The 17,352-nt window shown below is 45.8% G+C and overlaps 1 protein-coding gene across 2 annotated transcripts in view; it reads left to right on the forward strand.

Annotated features, from left to right (window-relative positions):
* LOC130564291 (adhesion G-protein coupled receptor V1-like) overlaps nucleotides 1–17,352 on the forward strand; it is an 84,849-nt gene that overhangs the window by 67,044 nt on the left and 453 nt on the right. For both annotated transcript variants that reach the window (XM_057350261.1, XM_057350268.1), the window contains exons 6-7: nucleotides 3,649–3,837; nucleotides 17,132–17,306. In XM_057350261.1, coding sequence (XP_057206244.1) covers nucleotides 3,649–3,837; nucleotides 17,132–17,306 — 364 coding nt within the window. The remainder of the gene's footprint in view (nucleotides 1–3,648; nucleotides 3,838–17,131; nucleotides 17,307–17,352) is intronic.

A 17,352-nucleotide genomic window follows, 5' to 3' on the forward strand; every position in this document is an offset into this window, starting at 1 on the left:
TGCTTTGTTAAAAAAAATTAAAGCTTAAATTCAACCTGAATGATTATAATACATGATGACAAAAGCCTTGGCTTGCTAGAAACCATGTCAGTTATAAAGCATTTTCACCCCAAAATGGCGGTCAAAAAAGCACCATAGTTTTGCTTCTTGGTATCTATACTCTTTGGCGAGAGCTAATGAGCGTTCAATTTTCCTGCCATAAAACCTGTCGTAAAGCTTCTTGATTGCGCCAGAGGCAACTTTTGAAATTTGTAATGAGCGTGTCAGCACCGGTGCGGGTGTTGCTGCTAACGGTGGCTGCTCAGGATGGAGATGAAGATCCCCAAATAAAGGCTTTAATTTGGTTCTGTTCCTCAAAGTCGAATGGATTCTGAAGATATGGATTACACCTGACGAATAAAATTGATTCCTTTTGTAATTATTTTGCGTTTTTGGTGTATTTTATGGTTCCACAGTCAGTCACAGCATGTTATAGAAAACACCTTTGTATCCCATGGCAAACAAAGTAAATATTACATGATAAGCAATCGTTAAACGATTGCAGAAATGTTATTCATTTTAAGAGTTTAAAGTCTTTTAAAGTTTTAAGTTCTTCTAAACGAATTGGCAGCAAAGTCACACAGAACCGAAATGATTTCATAATAAGTAAACGAGTAAACTTTAGTAAATGCAATTGAAAACATGATGCCATTGATATGACAAATAAATACTATATAATAAAATAAATGTTAATGCCACGAATATGAAATGCAAAGGATTAATTTGTAAGTCTATAAAGTTTTTCATATGTAATTAATTAATGTTTTATGTGTCATCAATACGTCAGTGTTGTGCGTTTAGATGCTGTAGATACGTCAGTATTTTGCGTTTTAGTGTTTGTGCAAACGTAAATAAATATAGGTTTTGTAGAACCACATTTTCCGCAAAATGCATAGCCTACAAATTCTCATGTGATCACGTTGAAAAACCACACCCGTCTGTTCTGAGAATGTCATGATCATGTCCTTCCTGTCAGTAGTTTCCTAGTTCTGTGGACAGGTTCATGACAGTACCATGCCTCTTGTGTTTGTTATGTTATGTGTGGGGACACATGGCCATTTTGTGTTAAGAGTGTTAAGATTCTTGTTAGTGTCCCTATTTTAGTCCGTCGTGTTTTCTGTCCCGTGCGGTTTTTTACTGTTTTCCTGCCTATTATTTTATCTCGTGCCCCTGTTTATGCCTTGTCAAGTCTTGTGGATATCTTTTGTTTCTGGATTATATATTTTGTTACCTGGACACTCGTGTTTTGCCCCCTCGTGGGTTGTTTTTTGTTTGTCCTTGCCGTTTCGCCCCCTCGTGGGCTTATTATATAATAAAAGTCTTGTTTTGAGTACAACGCTGTCTGCGTCCCATCCTTGAAGTACCATGACAGAGAAACAGTTATGTAACTATCAAAAGTAATTAAGCTTGTTGCTCTGGCCTCTGGGCTATAGTGTGTCTTTCAGGCAGCAGTGATAAAGCTGCTCAGTGGAGCACAGAGTGGCCGTTTACAGTCTGTAAATGAGTGCTGAAATCAATACTCTATTTTTGTGACTTTTTGTGTGTGTGTGTGTGTGTGTGTGTGTGTGTGTGTGTGTGTGTGTGTGTGTGCGTGTGCGCGTGCATGTGTGTGTGTGTGTGTGTGCTGTTATCCACTGGCTTAAGGAGTGCAGGGTAATGTTTTCATTTGGATGCAGTTTCATTTTAAACGGTCCATATTTCACACCAATCGACACACAGGAATACAGTGATTTTATCAGATATACTGTACAGTAATTTATTAATTGCATGTTTATTATTACTGTATATTTACTGTACATGCATGTGCATAGTACCCCAGAGATTTTTGAGGACCCCCTGACATTTTTTATGTTGTTATTGATGTGGTGCAAATTCCATGGGCAAATTGCAGTTTCTACATCACAAACCTGTCACATTAATACAGTTGACCGAGTGGACAAGGTAGTCCGAGTCATAGCCATTTATTCCCTTTATTCAATTTATTTAATAAGGGTAAATAATGCAATATTTTTTGTACGTCACAAACCTGTTACGTTTATACAGTTGACCGAGTGGATCGGGTAGTCCAAGTCATAGCTGTTTATTTCCTTTATTTAATTTATTTGAAGGGGTCATATGGCGTGAATACGTGTTTTTCTTTGTCTTTGGTGTGTTATAAGTTGCCCATGCATGTATTAGATATGTAAAATTGCAAAAATTAAAGTGTTGGAACAAAATATGCATTCTATCTAAAAGCGAATGCTCACCCAGACCTGTCTGAAACACCTCGTATAACCACACCCCCACAAATCTACGTCAGTTCGTGGTAAGATTTGACTAAGCCCGCCCAAATGTATAACCAAGTAAGGAGGGGGTACCTGTCAGTACAATTGCTTTGGAACCTAATGTTATTCAGTGGTTTTCACATGTTCTCCTGCTATTAGGGCTCCTATTAATATGCTCTTAATAAAATGTTTACAGTATATAATATGTTATAGATTACTGATTTAAACTAAGAAAGGTAATGGGGAATGTACTGCACAGCAGTTACAGTGTGACAAACTGTCAGCTTTGTGAAGACATTTTCTACAAAGTGTGCCAATAACTGCAAATTTGCTGTTATTTATATCAGATTGATACAACAATTTGATTTGACAAGAATTCTCATTTTCTTATGAGAACATGGATATTTTGTACAAGTTGTTAGCAGTTAGCACCAATAATAGAAAACCAGGAGCAAAACATGACATACAAAAATACAAAAAACAAACGATCAAATTATTAATTCTGTGTATTACTTCTGAAACTGTCGTCTTTACTCCAGTGCGCGGACAGAGACTGTCTGATACTGGGGAGCGAGCGGGAAAACACGGAGCGGATAAGCAGAATCAGAGGATGTTTAGTGGAGTGTTAACAGACGTATTTTAGCGGGGATCTTTAATGGATTCCTGCCCGGAGGTGGGGTTGGGGTTGAGAGGGGCAGCTCAGAGGATGAGGGCAGAGGGGCAGTGGCTCTAGCCACTGGGCCACCTCCCTGTGCATGGCCCTGGGCGTGGTTTCAGAGGCAATGTTTAGCTTCAGCCTAGAATATGTCTTAGCTACATTAGGATATATCGCTTGGTTACATTAGGATAAAGTCACTTTTATAAAAATGCATTAGAAAAAAAAACATTACTGGTGTACATCTTGAGACAAAACAATGGCACTGATATAGTTTAAGATATGTCAGGGCAAGTTATTTTTAGTTCAGACAGCACAAACATTCATTTTAGTCTGAGATAGCCTCAAGCCTTGTCTGTGAAACCAGGCATTAATGTATTGAATAGCATAACATAAACAATGTGTTAATATTAACACACATTTTTGTCTGCAAAACTCATTTTAGAAATGTGAGATCAAAACCTTTTTAAGATTATGGAAACATTTCACTCAAATGTTCTAAAACACTTTTGACCGGTAGTATACATACTGTATATTCAGCATATGTATTCAGTATAGCATAACTTCAACGTATTATTTTCTTTTGAGTAGAATTGCATTAATAGCCAATCCACTGCTTTCTTCTGCAGATTAATAATGTTTGTGCAGCATGGTGCCAAGCTCTTCTGACTTGTGTTTGATATTTTTCAGGGTCTGTACGTGTTTTCCGTGTACTTTGTCATGCATAATCAGTTTTTCTGGCCGGCTAAAGCAACTTACACCATTGAGATGAATGGTAACGGAAGCCCAGATTCCATGTTCCAGGGTGCCGGTTCTGCAATTGTCGGGGGAGGAGAAATCAGCAAGTCAACACAGAACCTCATTAGCGCCATGGAAGAGGTGGGTCTTTATTTCAGCACTCACATTACCAGGTTACAATCTCTACTACCTGTGTCAGCAGAGCAGTGCTGCACACAAAAGCTTAGCTTTGAGTAACCACCAGTGCGCTGTAAACCGATCAACAAAATAAATACAATAATAAAATAAATACAATAGAACTCTTTTACAAAGCATGCATTGCATCGGCTTGATGCTCACAACATGCTGTTGTGAGTGCACTACTGTTTCACTTACACACTGCTTGGCAGGGCTGGGAAGATTACTTTTTCAATCTATTTCACTACAGATTACAAAATACATGCTTTAAAAAATAATCTGTAACGTATTTTGTTAGATTACACACGTTTTGTAACTTAATCTAAATACTTAAGAATGTTTGGAATACTAATAATTTACATAAAACAAAGTTACATAAAACAAATGCAATATCCTCTGCATATTAGTTTAAACAACATCAGTTCCACAGTTTTCCCTCATTGGACATTATAGTCCACAATTGTGAGTGTGTCTCACAGTTCTAAGAAAAGAAGTCAGAACTTTAAAAACTCACAATTGTGTGAAAAAGTGTCAGTGTGACAAAAAGTCCCAATTACGTAAAAAAATACTTAAACAAGACACTCACAAACAACTATCACAAAACATGCAACAGACGTTGATCATTCACGTAACAACAGACAATAAAGATTCAAGATACATTTTTTTTAATGTGGCAATCAGTATAACTTCAGGTAGTTTGTCTTCTGGAGTATATGTAAACTTCTGTTATGTGAAATAGCTTATTCAGAACAGTACTAAATAAAATTAACAAACAATTTCTTTGAACCCAAATACATTTTATTTTGTTAAAGTTATTCAAATTTTGCATATTTGGCGAGGGGTATGAAAGTTATGAGCATAACTGTAGTTTAAGATGCTTTTGCAGATTGTCACGAGTCAGATAATCACAGATTGCCTGTTACAGTTTATATTAATGTTTAAATGAAATAAATGACATTAAAATTCCAAGTAATCACTTTGGTAATCTAAAATACTTTTTGGATGTATCTGTTATTTGATTACCACCTATTAAAATAGTATAATTAAATAAAAATAACTGTAATGAGATACAGTTACTCAAATTTTGTTTTTTAAATATGTAACTAAGATACATGTATTTCGTTACTCCCCAGCCCTGCTGCTTGGAGGTGTAGTGTAAACCAAGAGTTTTCAGCACCAGGTTGCTTAGCAGCAGCATTTGGCAGTATTGGAAACCAAACAATGAATAAATACCACACATGGACTTTTTTTTAATACAAGCATTACATTGGTAGCCATCAGATTTATGGGCGTTTTGCATAACCACCTATTTATCATCGCCAGGCTCAGGGAGAGGATTATCAGATCTCTGTTTGTTCAGTGAGTCAGCTCACACACAGACACAGACAGTAAAGAAGTTATGTAATAAAGAGGGCTGGTGTTGAAGCCCACACATTCCTCTGAGCCTTCAATGTAAACTATTCACAGATCCTGGAAGAGGGTGTACGGGGAGGATAGGAGGGAAGAAGTGGGGACCGCCTGGGATAGATAAGCGGAGATCAAGAAAATCTTTTAGAAGAGATGTGTATAAAGGACATACGTTTTTTTGTTTGTTCTACAGCTTAAAAGCAAAAATATGCTGATCTGTTTCAAAGACTATACCACGACACATTTGAGGTGTGCTGAAGTGGGGCAACTAAATAGCAGTTCCATTCAGAGTACAGTTAAACTGAATATTAATTATTTTTTATAGTATGTTGATTTATTTGATAATAATAAAGCTGCCCAACAAACATATTTCAGATAATTGTCTGTTTAAATGGCTATGGGTTTGTGGAATCCATGAACACTTTTGATTACCACCCACATTGAATTCTCAAATGATTTTCCAAAATAAACTAATAATAGATTTGTCCATTATATGCTTGGAATATCCATTATATTTTGTCAGGACAGTCTAGAGGGATATTATTCATTTCATTGACCACAGGTGTAGAATGTAAAAATCTGGATTAATGCTGTTCATTTTATGACAGCACTGACTTTTGGGTTTAAAACTTCTCCCAGAAGTTGTCACAAGTGGCTTTAAGACAAGTCAGTGGAGAAAGTGGAGAGGTTGGTGGTGATTGGTGGAGAGGGTTGAAAGGAAACAATTGTCACGAATCACAGTGGAAGAACCCAGATGCAGGCAGGCAGTGGTGAAGGGGTTAACAAGCAAGACTTTAATGTAAACACAAAGGCACAGAAACAAAACACCCACGAGGGGGTAAACGACAAGGTAACAAAATAATAATACAAACAACAGGACCAAGGCTAACTAAACACTAACTAGACAATACTTTGACAAAGACTAAACTAAACACTTATTAAGACAGGGGAAACAGGAACAGGGAACACATGGAACGTAAAGAAGACATCAACCACGGGTAAGCTCGACAAACGTAATCCAAGAGCACAAGACAAAGAAACATGAGAGCATTAAATAGGGAACACAAATGAAGGATAACGACACAGGGCAGGTGAGGGTAATCAAACACGGCCGGGAAACAATATATGAAACGAGAGGGGCGGGGCCAATGACGAGACACTGGAGAGAACGCATATTATTGTCAAAAGGACAATAATATGTTTCTCTCCACACATAACCAAAGGCTTTGTCATGGCTCTGCCACAGGACCAAGAAAAACATGACTAATAGAGGCAGAGCCATGACAGAAGCCCCCCCCCCCCCCTTTAATGAGCACCACCAGGTGCTCACCAAGGGGTAGACTAACAGGACAAGACAGACTGAGACAGTGACCAAAACAGACAAAACATGGAAAACAAAATCAGAGGCAGACAAGCAAGAATAACCAAGGGACTGGGATGTGAAAACAAAAACAACAAATATTGGAGGGGGGGTGGGGGAACAAAAGAGTCCATAGGGGGAAGTCCAAAGGGGTTGGGACAGGGTGGGACAGTCTTAATCCCCGGCTGCGCTCGAGGGCGCGGAGTCCTGGGAGGGACTGCTGACTTGAGCGTCGGCGGGACAAGGCTGTGACCCGGCTGGAAGGCCGGCTGGACAGGGCTTGACGCCGGCTGGAGGGCCGGCTAGACAGGGCTTGACGCCGGCTGGAAGGCCGGCTGGACAGGACTTGACGCTGGCTGGAAGGCCGGCTGCTGTACCGGCTGGAAGGCCGGCTGGCACGCCTTCTGGATCACCGGCTGGATCGCCGGCTGGGACGCCGGCTGGGACGCCGGCTGGATCGCCGGCTGGGACACCGGCTGGGACGCCGGCTGGATCACCGGCTGGGACGCCGGCTGGGACGCCGGCTGGATCACCGGCTGGGACGCCGGCTGGATCACCGGCTGGGACGCCGGCTGGATCACCGGATTTGAAACGACACTGGACACTGTACTGGACACCGGACTGGGCATCGGCTGCACCGGACTGGACACCGGCTGCACCGGACTGGACGCCGGCTGCGCCAGACTGGACGCCAACTGCACTGGACTGGACACAATACTGGACACCGGACTGGCCCGACCTTGCGCTGCTCGCCGTTGCCTCTTTCTCTTGAGTCTGGCCACCCGCCCAGTGGCCAGCTGCAAGTCGAAGGCAAATGGTACGGTTGGCTCCGGGTTGGAGTCCTCCGAGGATGACCCCCAGGACTCTCGCCTTCCCCGCTTCCCACCGAGGCTGACTGGTGGTAGGGAGGCTGCAGGAGGTGAGGAGGATGATGGCGTGGAGTTCCCCAAGGTGAGAGTACCCACCACACGGTCCTCCGGGATGGACGCCAGACCGGGACAAGAGGAGATTGGATGATTGATGGGAGAGGAGTCTTTGCCATACTCCTCTCGAAGCTGCAATCATTCCACTAATAGTGGGAACGGCTGGTAAACCAACTCCTCCCGCTCCGGAAAAGATGGTGGGTCGTCCATCCCGGCCATGAGGTAGGCACTCACCAGCACCTCGGGGACGGATGCCCTCTTGGCCTCGACCTCCCGAGCAAAGTCCTGCAGAGGCCGATGACACTGGGCCGGGAACGGGCCCCCTCAGGCATGTGACTGGGAGGATAATGCGTCCCACCATACCGGATTGCTGGTACATGGCCAGCGGCTGGTTGAGTGTCTGTCCATGGGCTGCCTGCTGGGTTCAGCTTTGGCTCTTGGATTCTGTCACGAATCACAGTGGAAGAACCCAGATGCAGGCAGGCAGTGGTGAAGGGGTTAACAAGCAAGACTTTAATGTAAACACAAAGGGACAGAAACAAAACACCCACGAGGGGGTAAACGACAAGGTAACAAAATAATAATACAAACAACAGGACCAAGGCTGACTAAACACTAAACTAGACAATACTTTGACAAAGACTAAACTAAACACTTACTAAGACAGGGGAAACAGGAACAGGGAACACATGGACCGTAAAGAAGACATCAACCACGGGTAAGCTCGACAAACGTAATCTAAGAGCACAAGACAAAGAAACATGAGGGCACTAAATAGGGAAGACAAACGAAGGATAACGACACAGAGCAGGTGAGGGTAATCAAACACGGCCGGGAAACAATACAGGAAACGAGAGGGGCGGGGCCAATGACGAGACACTGGAGAGAACGCATATTATTGTCAAAAGGACAATAATATGTTTCTCTCCACACATAACCAAAGGCTTTGTCGTGGTTCTGCCACAGGACCAAGAAAAACATGACTAATAGAGGCAGAGCCATGACAACAATAGCCTGGAGGGATGGCCGTCTCTTCAAGCTTTCCAAGCAGACATGACAAGGTGCCTGGTGGTGTTTAATACACCCAGCTTGAACATGTTGTACTGATTATTACAGTGTAGCGGTTTTAGGTGCATGTTAAAATAATGATGAGCTTAGCTCACCAAATATGGTTCTCCACCAGCTCTATCAAGATCACATCCATGAAATTAGTTATTTAAAAAATCAATTTCAGTCAAGGAATTAGTTTAGCTTAAAGGAAAATACATATAATAATCGTTATTAAATATACATATTTTACAGTTTCTAATTAGTAATATAAAGTATAACAATATTTGTATGCATTCGTCCAGCGAATGCATCAATGATATTATACATTTTACATTATCTCATGGCCATAAGTAACGTGACTTTACCAAACAGGATTTAGAGCAAAGGTAGCGTAAATCAAACACAGTTAAAGGGACCAAGTACATCAAAAATGAATATATATGGTTGTTTATTAAACTCTACTCTACATGGAGAACATAATGACGATCTTATAAACACAAACAAAACAATGAAACATGAAACACAAACGTGCTAGGGAGCGCAGAGAGAGAAAGAGTGAGAAAAGAGAGAGAGAGAGAGAGAGAGAGATGGCAGCAATTTCTGAACACCAATAAAAACCATCTTTAACAAAGAGGTACAAACTTAACGCCGCTATTCTGTGTATAGAATTGGATACTTGCGGGCTCTGTGGTGGACCAATATCCGTATGCGCGTGTAGAGATGGAATTGTTCAAAAGGTTTCAGAATGCAGTCCTGCTGGAAAGTTCAGGGCCTCGTGACCAGCCGCGTGACTCATCAAGGTGTGCGAGGCAGAAAAAGTCCATTGTTCCTTCTCCCCCCCCCCCAGTGTGGGAAAAGGGCAGTCTCCGAAGAGACGCCACGAACCAGTTTCTGATGAGGGCAGGTATAGAGCAAAAAGGGCCAAGCTGAGTTTTCAGAGCAGGCTCGATATTTAACTTCATGAGAGGGCATGCCCTCAGCAGGGAAGAAGTTCTTTGTCCACTCAACAGCTAATTTGCATCTTTATGACCTCCTAGCAACTTTACAAAAATACCAGTCCAAATTATAACATAATGAAAATAAAGTGTTCTATGGTCACACAATATATATAAACAAGGAGGAATTACAAAAAAAAGACAAAAAGACAAAACATTAAGATATCAGATATGGTAGGTTTGAATTACATCAAGTCATGATTCATTCGGATGTACGAATACAAACAAATCCTGAATTAAAACTTGCCTATTTAACAGTTACAGATTATTTAAAATGGCAAGAGCGCCAACATATAACGTAGATATTTACATATATTTATAGAAAAGGACAGTTTAGTGTAGTTTTGTCAGATAAGTTTCTCTGGATAAATTACAGGTGAGACAAAACAGAGAGATTTCTAACATCTCCTTTTTGAGAAACAAAAGGGGTTATCAACACTTTCGGTGAGAGCACCAACCTAAATCCAGGCCCCCCTGGATTTGGCTCTTCTTTTAATGATTCCGACCATTTGGCCTATGCCAAGTCTCTACAACAGTCCCTCTCTCTCATGGGCTATTGTACCAGAATGAGGTGCCTTAAGTTCCCTCTCCATGCCGTCTCCTGAAACTTGTGGTACAACGTTCATGCGGTCAGATTCTGGTCTTTCTTTTTAAGCACTTACTGAAACCTGGATCAAGCCAGAGGACAGTGCCAACCGGCCGCCCTCTCCAATAACTACACCTTCTCCCACAGCCCACGCATATCAGGGAGGGGTGGAGGAACCGGACTACTTATCCCTAACGACTGGAAATTCAAACAGCTAGCACCTTCTTGTGACAACATCTCCTTCGAGTCACATGCTGTTACTGTCATCCACCCTGTTAAAACTCATGTTGTAGTTATCTATCATCCCCCAGGTCAGCTTGGTCATTTCTTGGAGGAGTTGGATGCACTTCTGTCATCCTTCTCTGAGGATGGTACTCCTCTGGTGGTACTTGGAGACTTCAATATCCACCTTAAAAAAACACAGTCTGCTGACTTCAACAACCTGACTGCGTCGATTGACCTCAAGCGAGTTCCCACTTCATTAACCCATAAGTCTGGTAATCAACTAGATCTTATGTACACGCTGCTGCTCTTCACTCTCAGGTCACCCCGCTGCACACGTCTGATCATTTCCTCATCACTCTTGATCTCAACCTAACTTCTCCAGACACTACACATGCTACCCACTGGTCACATTCCGGTGCAACCTATGAACATTCTTTCCCTCCCTCTTATCCTCTGCAGTCTCCACCACGCTCCCTCCCTCTGAACAGCTCTCTCTGTTGAATACTAACAGCGCCAACCCTCAAGGCTATGGGTGTCTCTGGAATGGTGCTACAATGGTTCAAGTCTTACCTCTCAGGTAGGTCATTTAGAGTATCCTGGAGAGGTGAGGTCTCTGAGTCCCAACATCTCAATACAAGGGTGCCTCAGGGCTCAGTGCTTGGACCGTTGCACTTTTCCGTGTACATGACATCCCTAGGTTCTGTCATTCGGAAACATTGCTTTTCCTATCACTGCAATGCGGATGATACACAACTCCACCTGTCATTTCAGCCGGACGATCAGACTGTTTCTGCACGCATTTCAGCATCCCTGAGTGGCATTTCGCTCTGGATGAAGGACCATCACCTGCAGCTGAAACTTGCAAAAACAGAACTGTTTGTAATCCCGAAGATTTATCACAACCTCTCCATTCAACCAAGCTCATCAACTATCACAGCTTCCAGAATGGCCAGAAACCTGGGAGTGGTAATTGATGATCAGCTGAAATTTACGGATCATGTTGCCAGCACCACCCGGTCCTGTAGATTCATCCTCTACAACAATAGGAAAATTAGACCTTTCCTGTCCGAGCATGCTGCGCAAATCCTAGTCCAGGCTCTTGTCCTGTCCAGACTGGACTATTGCAATGCGCTATTGGCTGGACTTCTAGCTTGCACAACCAAACCTCCACAGATGATCCAGAATGCAGCGGCAAGAGTGGTCTTCAATGAACCCGAAGAGAGCACACATCACTCCTCTCTTCATTAAGTTACATTGGCTCCCTATAGTCGCTCGCATCAAATTCAAAGCTCTGCTCTTGGCCTACAAGACCACCACTGGTTTGGTACCCCCATATCTTCACTCGCTAATACAGATTTATGTACCCGCCAGATCCCTACGCTCTGCAAACAAACGACGTCTTGTAGTTCCATCCCAAAAAGGGAAAAAATCACTCTCACGTACCTTCTCTGGATCTGTTCCACATTTGTGGAATGATCTGACCGCTGCTACAAGATCAGCAGATTCTGTAGCCATCTTTAAGAATCGGCTGAAAACACATCTCTTCCGTCAGCACCTGAACATTTAGATCTGACTTCTATCTCTTTTCTACTCTTTCTATCCTTAAAATTTTTTGTATACTGTGGTAGGCTATATGAGACCAGTTCCCTTTCTTTCGGTCTCTCGACGTTGTGTCAAGCCGACAGATTTGGTTCGTCCTTGAGAACCAATCGCTTCCAACTTCTTTAGAAAAGGCGAATGAAATTGGCCAATGAAATTTGCATGCCGGACTCCGCCCCCGGATATCCGGGTATAAAAGGGAGATGGCGTGCTGCATTAATTCAGCTTTTTTCTTCGGAGCCTTCATACTGATCGAATTCGAGACTTCAAACTCTATGCCGAATTACTGCTGGAATCTTACGACGTGGTGCAGCGGACTGTCCGTTCCTGCAGCGACTTCCCCTGGGCGTCTCGGCAGTTCCAGAAGTGTTTGAGTTTTTTTTTCTCTAAAAGAGCAAATTTCTCCAGCGTGGCATGTCCCGTTGTTCTCCTGGGTGCAATACACTCATCGAGGAGGGGGACGGACACGAGGTCTGCTTCCAGTACGCTGGGGCAGCCCTTGTGGATACATCCTGCCCGCACTGCGGGCGGTTGATGATTCAGACGTTGCATTGACGATTCAGACGAAGCAGACACCGCCTTGTCTGCTTCCCGTTCCGTGACAACAGTGGCTACGGCCCTAGGGTGATATGAGGATTACTGTGAGCGCTAATCCGTCAGCCAACGGCTCGCGGACCGTTCGCACCTCGTCTCGCTCGTCTGACCGTTCCCCATGTGACGGTCCCACCGTCTTGTTCCTCAACCACATATTCGGAAATGGTGCGTGATGATGAGATGTCCGTTGCAGCATCGGAGGGTGACTTACTGGCATCTGACTCCGACGATTCCTCGGAGCTCCCTCCTTCAGGGAGTCGAGCCCAGGGAAGAAGCGGACGTCGAAATGTCAGCCATGCTTTCCCGGGCCGCCAGCATTGGGTTGCAGTGCAACGCTCACGGCTGCATACATGGTACCTCGAGTTTGAGAGCGGCTCCAAGCCGCACTCGCCCCCAGTGCCGTGTTTTCCCGGAAGTGCATGAGGAACTTAGTACGACCTGGAACGCCCCTTTTCGGCGTGTGCATGTCAACTAGTTCCATCGCCCTTTCTTCCCTCGATGGTGGGGCAGCTAGAGGATACGTCGATGTCCCCCAGGGGCTCTCAACCTAGACTCCCGTCCAAAGCAAGTAGGTTTTTTCGGCATCTTAAGTGTCGAGAGCTTATTCTGCTGCGGGTAAGTATTAGTACAGAGTCCTCCCTTTCGGTCTGTCCCTGTCCCCACGAGTCTTCACGAAGATCGTGAAAGCCGCCCTCACTCCCCTCAGGGAGAGAGGTGTGCGGGTACTAAACTATCTCGACGACTGGCTCATTTTGACACACTCGCAAGATCTGTTATGTACACACAGGGACCTAGTGCTTCGGCACCTAGATCGATTGCGACCACAGGTCAACCGAGAAAAGAGCAAGCTCTCCCCTATGCAGAGCATCCTCTTTCTTGGTATGGAACTCAACTCTGTCTCCATTACAGCGAGACTGACTACAGAGCGCTTCAGTCAGTGTTGAACTGCCTGGAATATTTTAAGCAGTCAGCGGCCCCCTGAATCAATTTCAGAGGCTCCTGGGCACATGGCATCCTCAGCGGTGGTGATACCCCTTGGGTTGATGCACATGAGACCACTCCAACACTGGCTACAGAGTCGAATTTCCTGGAGAGAGTGGCACACCGGCAGCAGGCGGATGGTGATTACGCCTCTCTGCCGACACACCCTAACCCCTTGGTCTTCAATCTTCAATTCGACCTTTCTATGGACGGGGGTCCCTCTCGGGCAGGTCACGAAGTGCATCGTGGTGATGACAGATGCCTCCCTGCAGGGTTGGGGTGCCGTGTGCAACAGGCACGCAGTGTCAGGGCGATGGACGGGCCCCCGCCTGTGCAGGCATATCAACTGCCTAGAGTTGTTGGATGTGCTACCCGCACTGAAGAGGCTACAACCTCTCATGCAGGACAAGCACAACTGCCGTAGCATATATCAACCGCCAGGGTGGCGTTCGCTCACGGCAGCTACCACGACTCGCCCGACACCTCCTCCTGTGGAGTCCGCAGGTGAGCAGATCCCTGCGAGCCACACATATCCCAGGCGACCTGAACCAGACAGCCGATGCGCTCTCTCGTCAGTTGACGCCTCGCGGAGAGTGGCGACTCCACCCCCGCGCAGTCCAGCTCATTGGGTACAGTTCAAGCGGGCTCAGGTAGACATGTTCGCCTCCCTGGACACCACCCATTGCCCGCTAGGGTACTTCCCATCCGAGGCCCCCCTCGGCACGGATGCTCTAGCGCACAGCTGGCCGTGGGACAAGCGGAAGTACGCCTTCCCCCCAGTGTGCCTCATTGCACAGACCCTGTGCAACGTCAGGGAAGAGGAGCATCAAGTGTACTAGTTGCGCCATACTGGCCCAACCGGACTTGGTTCTCGGAGCTAATACTCTTGACGACAGCTCCCCCCTGGCTGATTCCCCTGACAAAGGACCTGCTTTCCCAGGGGAAGGGCACGTAATGGCATCCCAGGCCAGACCTCTGGAACCTCCATGTCTGGCCCCTGGACGGGACGAGGAGATCCTGAGTGGCCTACCCCCTGCGGCAGTTAAGACCCTCACTCAGGCTAGGGCCCTGGCCACTAGGCAGCTATATGCCTGTAAGTGGTGCCTCTTCTCATCGTGGTGCTCTTCTCGAAGAGAAGAACCGCGGAGTTGCTCGATCGGGAACGTGCTGTCCTTCCAGAGACTCAAGAGTAACCTCTCCCCTTCCACACTGAACGTGTATGTAGCCGCTATTGCCGCTCATCATGAACCAGTTGCTGGTAAGTCTCTAGGACAGCACAACCTGATCATTTGGTTCCTAAGGGGCGCGGGAAGGCTACCGCCTCACCCGCGCTCCGTACCCTCTTGCGACCTTGATGCGGTCCTGGAGCCCCTCGGAGATGCTTCTCTTTCTCACCTCACGATGAAGACGGCTCTCCGGATGGCGCTCAAGAGGGTAGCGGACCTACAAGCATTCTCCGTGTCCACAGATTGCCTAGAACTTGGGCCCGGTGATTCTCACGCTATCCTGTGACCTCGGCCCGGCTACGTAACCAAAGTTCCCACCACTCCCCCTAGACACCAGGTGGTGAACTTAAAGGCGCTCCCCACCGGGGAGGAAGACCCAACCCCATCCGTGTTGTGTCCAGTATGCGCATTGCGCCTCTACTTAGACCGCACGCAGAGCCGCAGGAGCTCTGAGCAGCTCTTTGCCTGTTTTGGAGATCAGCAGGGAGGGCTGTCTCAAACAGAGATTGGTGCACTGGATCATGGACGTCGTCACTACAGCGTACCTGTCCTAAGATCGCCCGTGCCCACTGGCAGTGAGAGCTCACTCCACACGGAGTATAGCCTCCTCGTGGCACTGGCTTGAGGCGCCTCTCTGGCAGACATCTGCAGAGCTGCGGGTTGGGCTACACCCAACACCTTCGCGAGGTCCTACAGCCTCTGCGTTAAACCGGTATCAGCTCAAGTCTTGCAGGGCATCAGGTAAGACCGGCGGCCGGAAAGGTGTACGCCTATGATAGTACCTTCCCCCCTTTTTTGTAGGTGGGTCATCGTACTAATTTAGCCTCCCTTCTTTCCCCACTGGGTGAAGAATAGGCACTCCATCCATCACTAAGCAAGCACCTCCTGCGGGCGGGCTGGGCAGAGCAGCCCTGCCCCTTAGGCTGGGTACCAACTGAGTTATCCACAACATAGCTCTAACCGGACCTAGTGCTACCGGAAGTTGTAACCCCACAGCAGGGCGGTTCTGTCTGATGTATCCTCATGATTGGTTCCCACCTTGGTAACCCATGACCCTTCCCTAGGTGGACTTCCACCTTGCGGTTAACTCCTCCAGTCCGCACATTCCTCCCATGAGTTCTCCCCTAACGGCGAGACCATGTTGGTATCTCCACTAAACTCCTCCCTACGGTAGGAAGTGGTCTCTGTAGCGCATCCCCCTTTTGAGGAAGTAGCGCTTACCCAGTGGCCTTATGGTACCGGGTGGCTTCTCGCTGTTAGAGAAACAAGGCCGCCGCCTGTGAGGGCCGAAGGCAAGAGCCTTTCCACCTTTCAAGAAAAGCTCTGGGACCCCCTACCTACCCACTGGTAGGTTACAATTTCGCGGTAGTGCTCACGGCTGACCAGTCACCGTCGCTTCGCTAGAGATTGTGACAGGGCACAGCGTTGTGGCGTTTTCCATGGGAACCCCATCTGTCGGCTCGACACAACGTCGAGAGACCGACAGAAAGGGAACGTCTTGGTTACGGATGTAACCTCAGTTCCCTGATGGAGGGAACGAGATGTGTCCTTTATGCACAACATGTGCTGCCCGCTGCAGCAGTCGTGAGAGGTTCTCAGGCTCCTCAGAACAAAGGTGAATGAATGCAGCACACCTTCTCCCTTTTATACCCGGATATCCGTGGACGGAGTCCGGCATGCAAATTGCATTCGCCAATTTCATTGGCCTTTTCTAAAGAAGTTGGAAGCGATAGGTTCTCAAGGACGAACCCCATCTGTCGGCTAGACACAACGTCTTGTTCCCTACATCAGGGAACTGAGGTTACATCCGTAACCAAGACGTTTTCCTGTGCTTATGCTTTTTGTTGTCCTTGCTTCCATTGTTTACCTCATTTGTAAGTCGCTTTGGATAAATGTAAATGTTAATAAAATAGAACATATTGAGATTTGTCTTATCCCAAGCATTACCAAAATTCATTATTGCTTGAATTTTGAATGCTTGTGAACTTTTGTTGACCCTGCAGCTCAAGGTTATAAGTCTTCAGACCTACAAAACCACTTAGACATCCAGGGCCTTGTAACCTCTAAATGACCCCTGCACCAGACATGAGTTTACAGCTGATTTGGGACAGGAGTAGTGGTAGACCAACAATACACAGACTTTTAAAACTAGTCCAATCTGTGGCATCAGTTTTGGCATAGCTATCTGTTTTGCTGACCAATAGCAGAAATGGGAGGGACTTGATTGGGAAACCAGCTGAAAATTCAGTTCAGTTTGATGCCACTAATGGTGCAGATTTGACCCTGGATATGTCTATCTTCTGTGTACGCAGGTTTCTGCAGACTGGGAGAGAGATTCTTTAAGACCCAGTAGTCAACCCAGCAGCATTTTTAAAGAGTCTCCACAGGATGAAACTTACATCACTGAAGGCGGATTCATCAACACTAATCTGGTGCAAGATGAAGAGTCACAAGACTTTGACGACCTTATTTTTGCCTTAAAAACTGGTAAGTCAAAACAATACACGTTACTTTTTTCAGATGTTTATCTATT

The sequence above is a fragment of the Triplophysa rosa genome, linkage group LG2 (assembly GCF_024868665.1).
Source record: "Triplophysa rosa linkage group LG2, Trosa_1v2, whole genome shotgun sequence".
In the NCBI taxonomy this organism is placed as follows: domain Eukaryota; kingdom Metazoa; phylum Chordata; class Actinopteri; order Cypriniformes; family Nemacheilidae; genus Triplophysa; species Triplophysa rosa.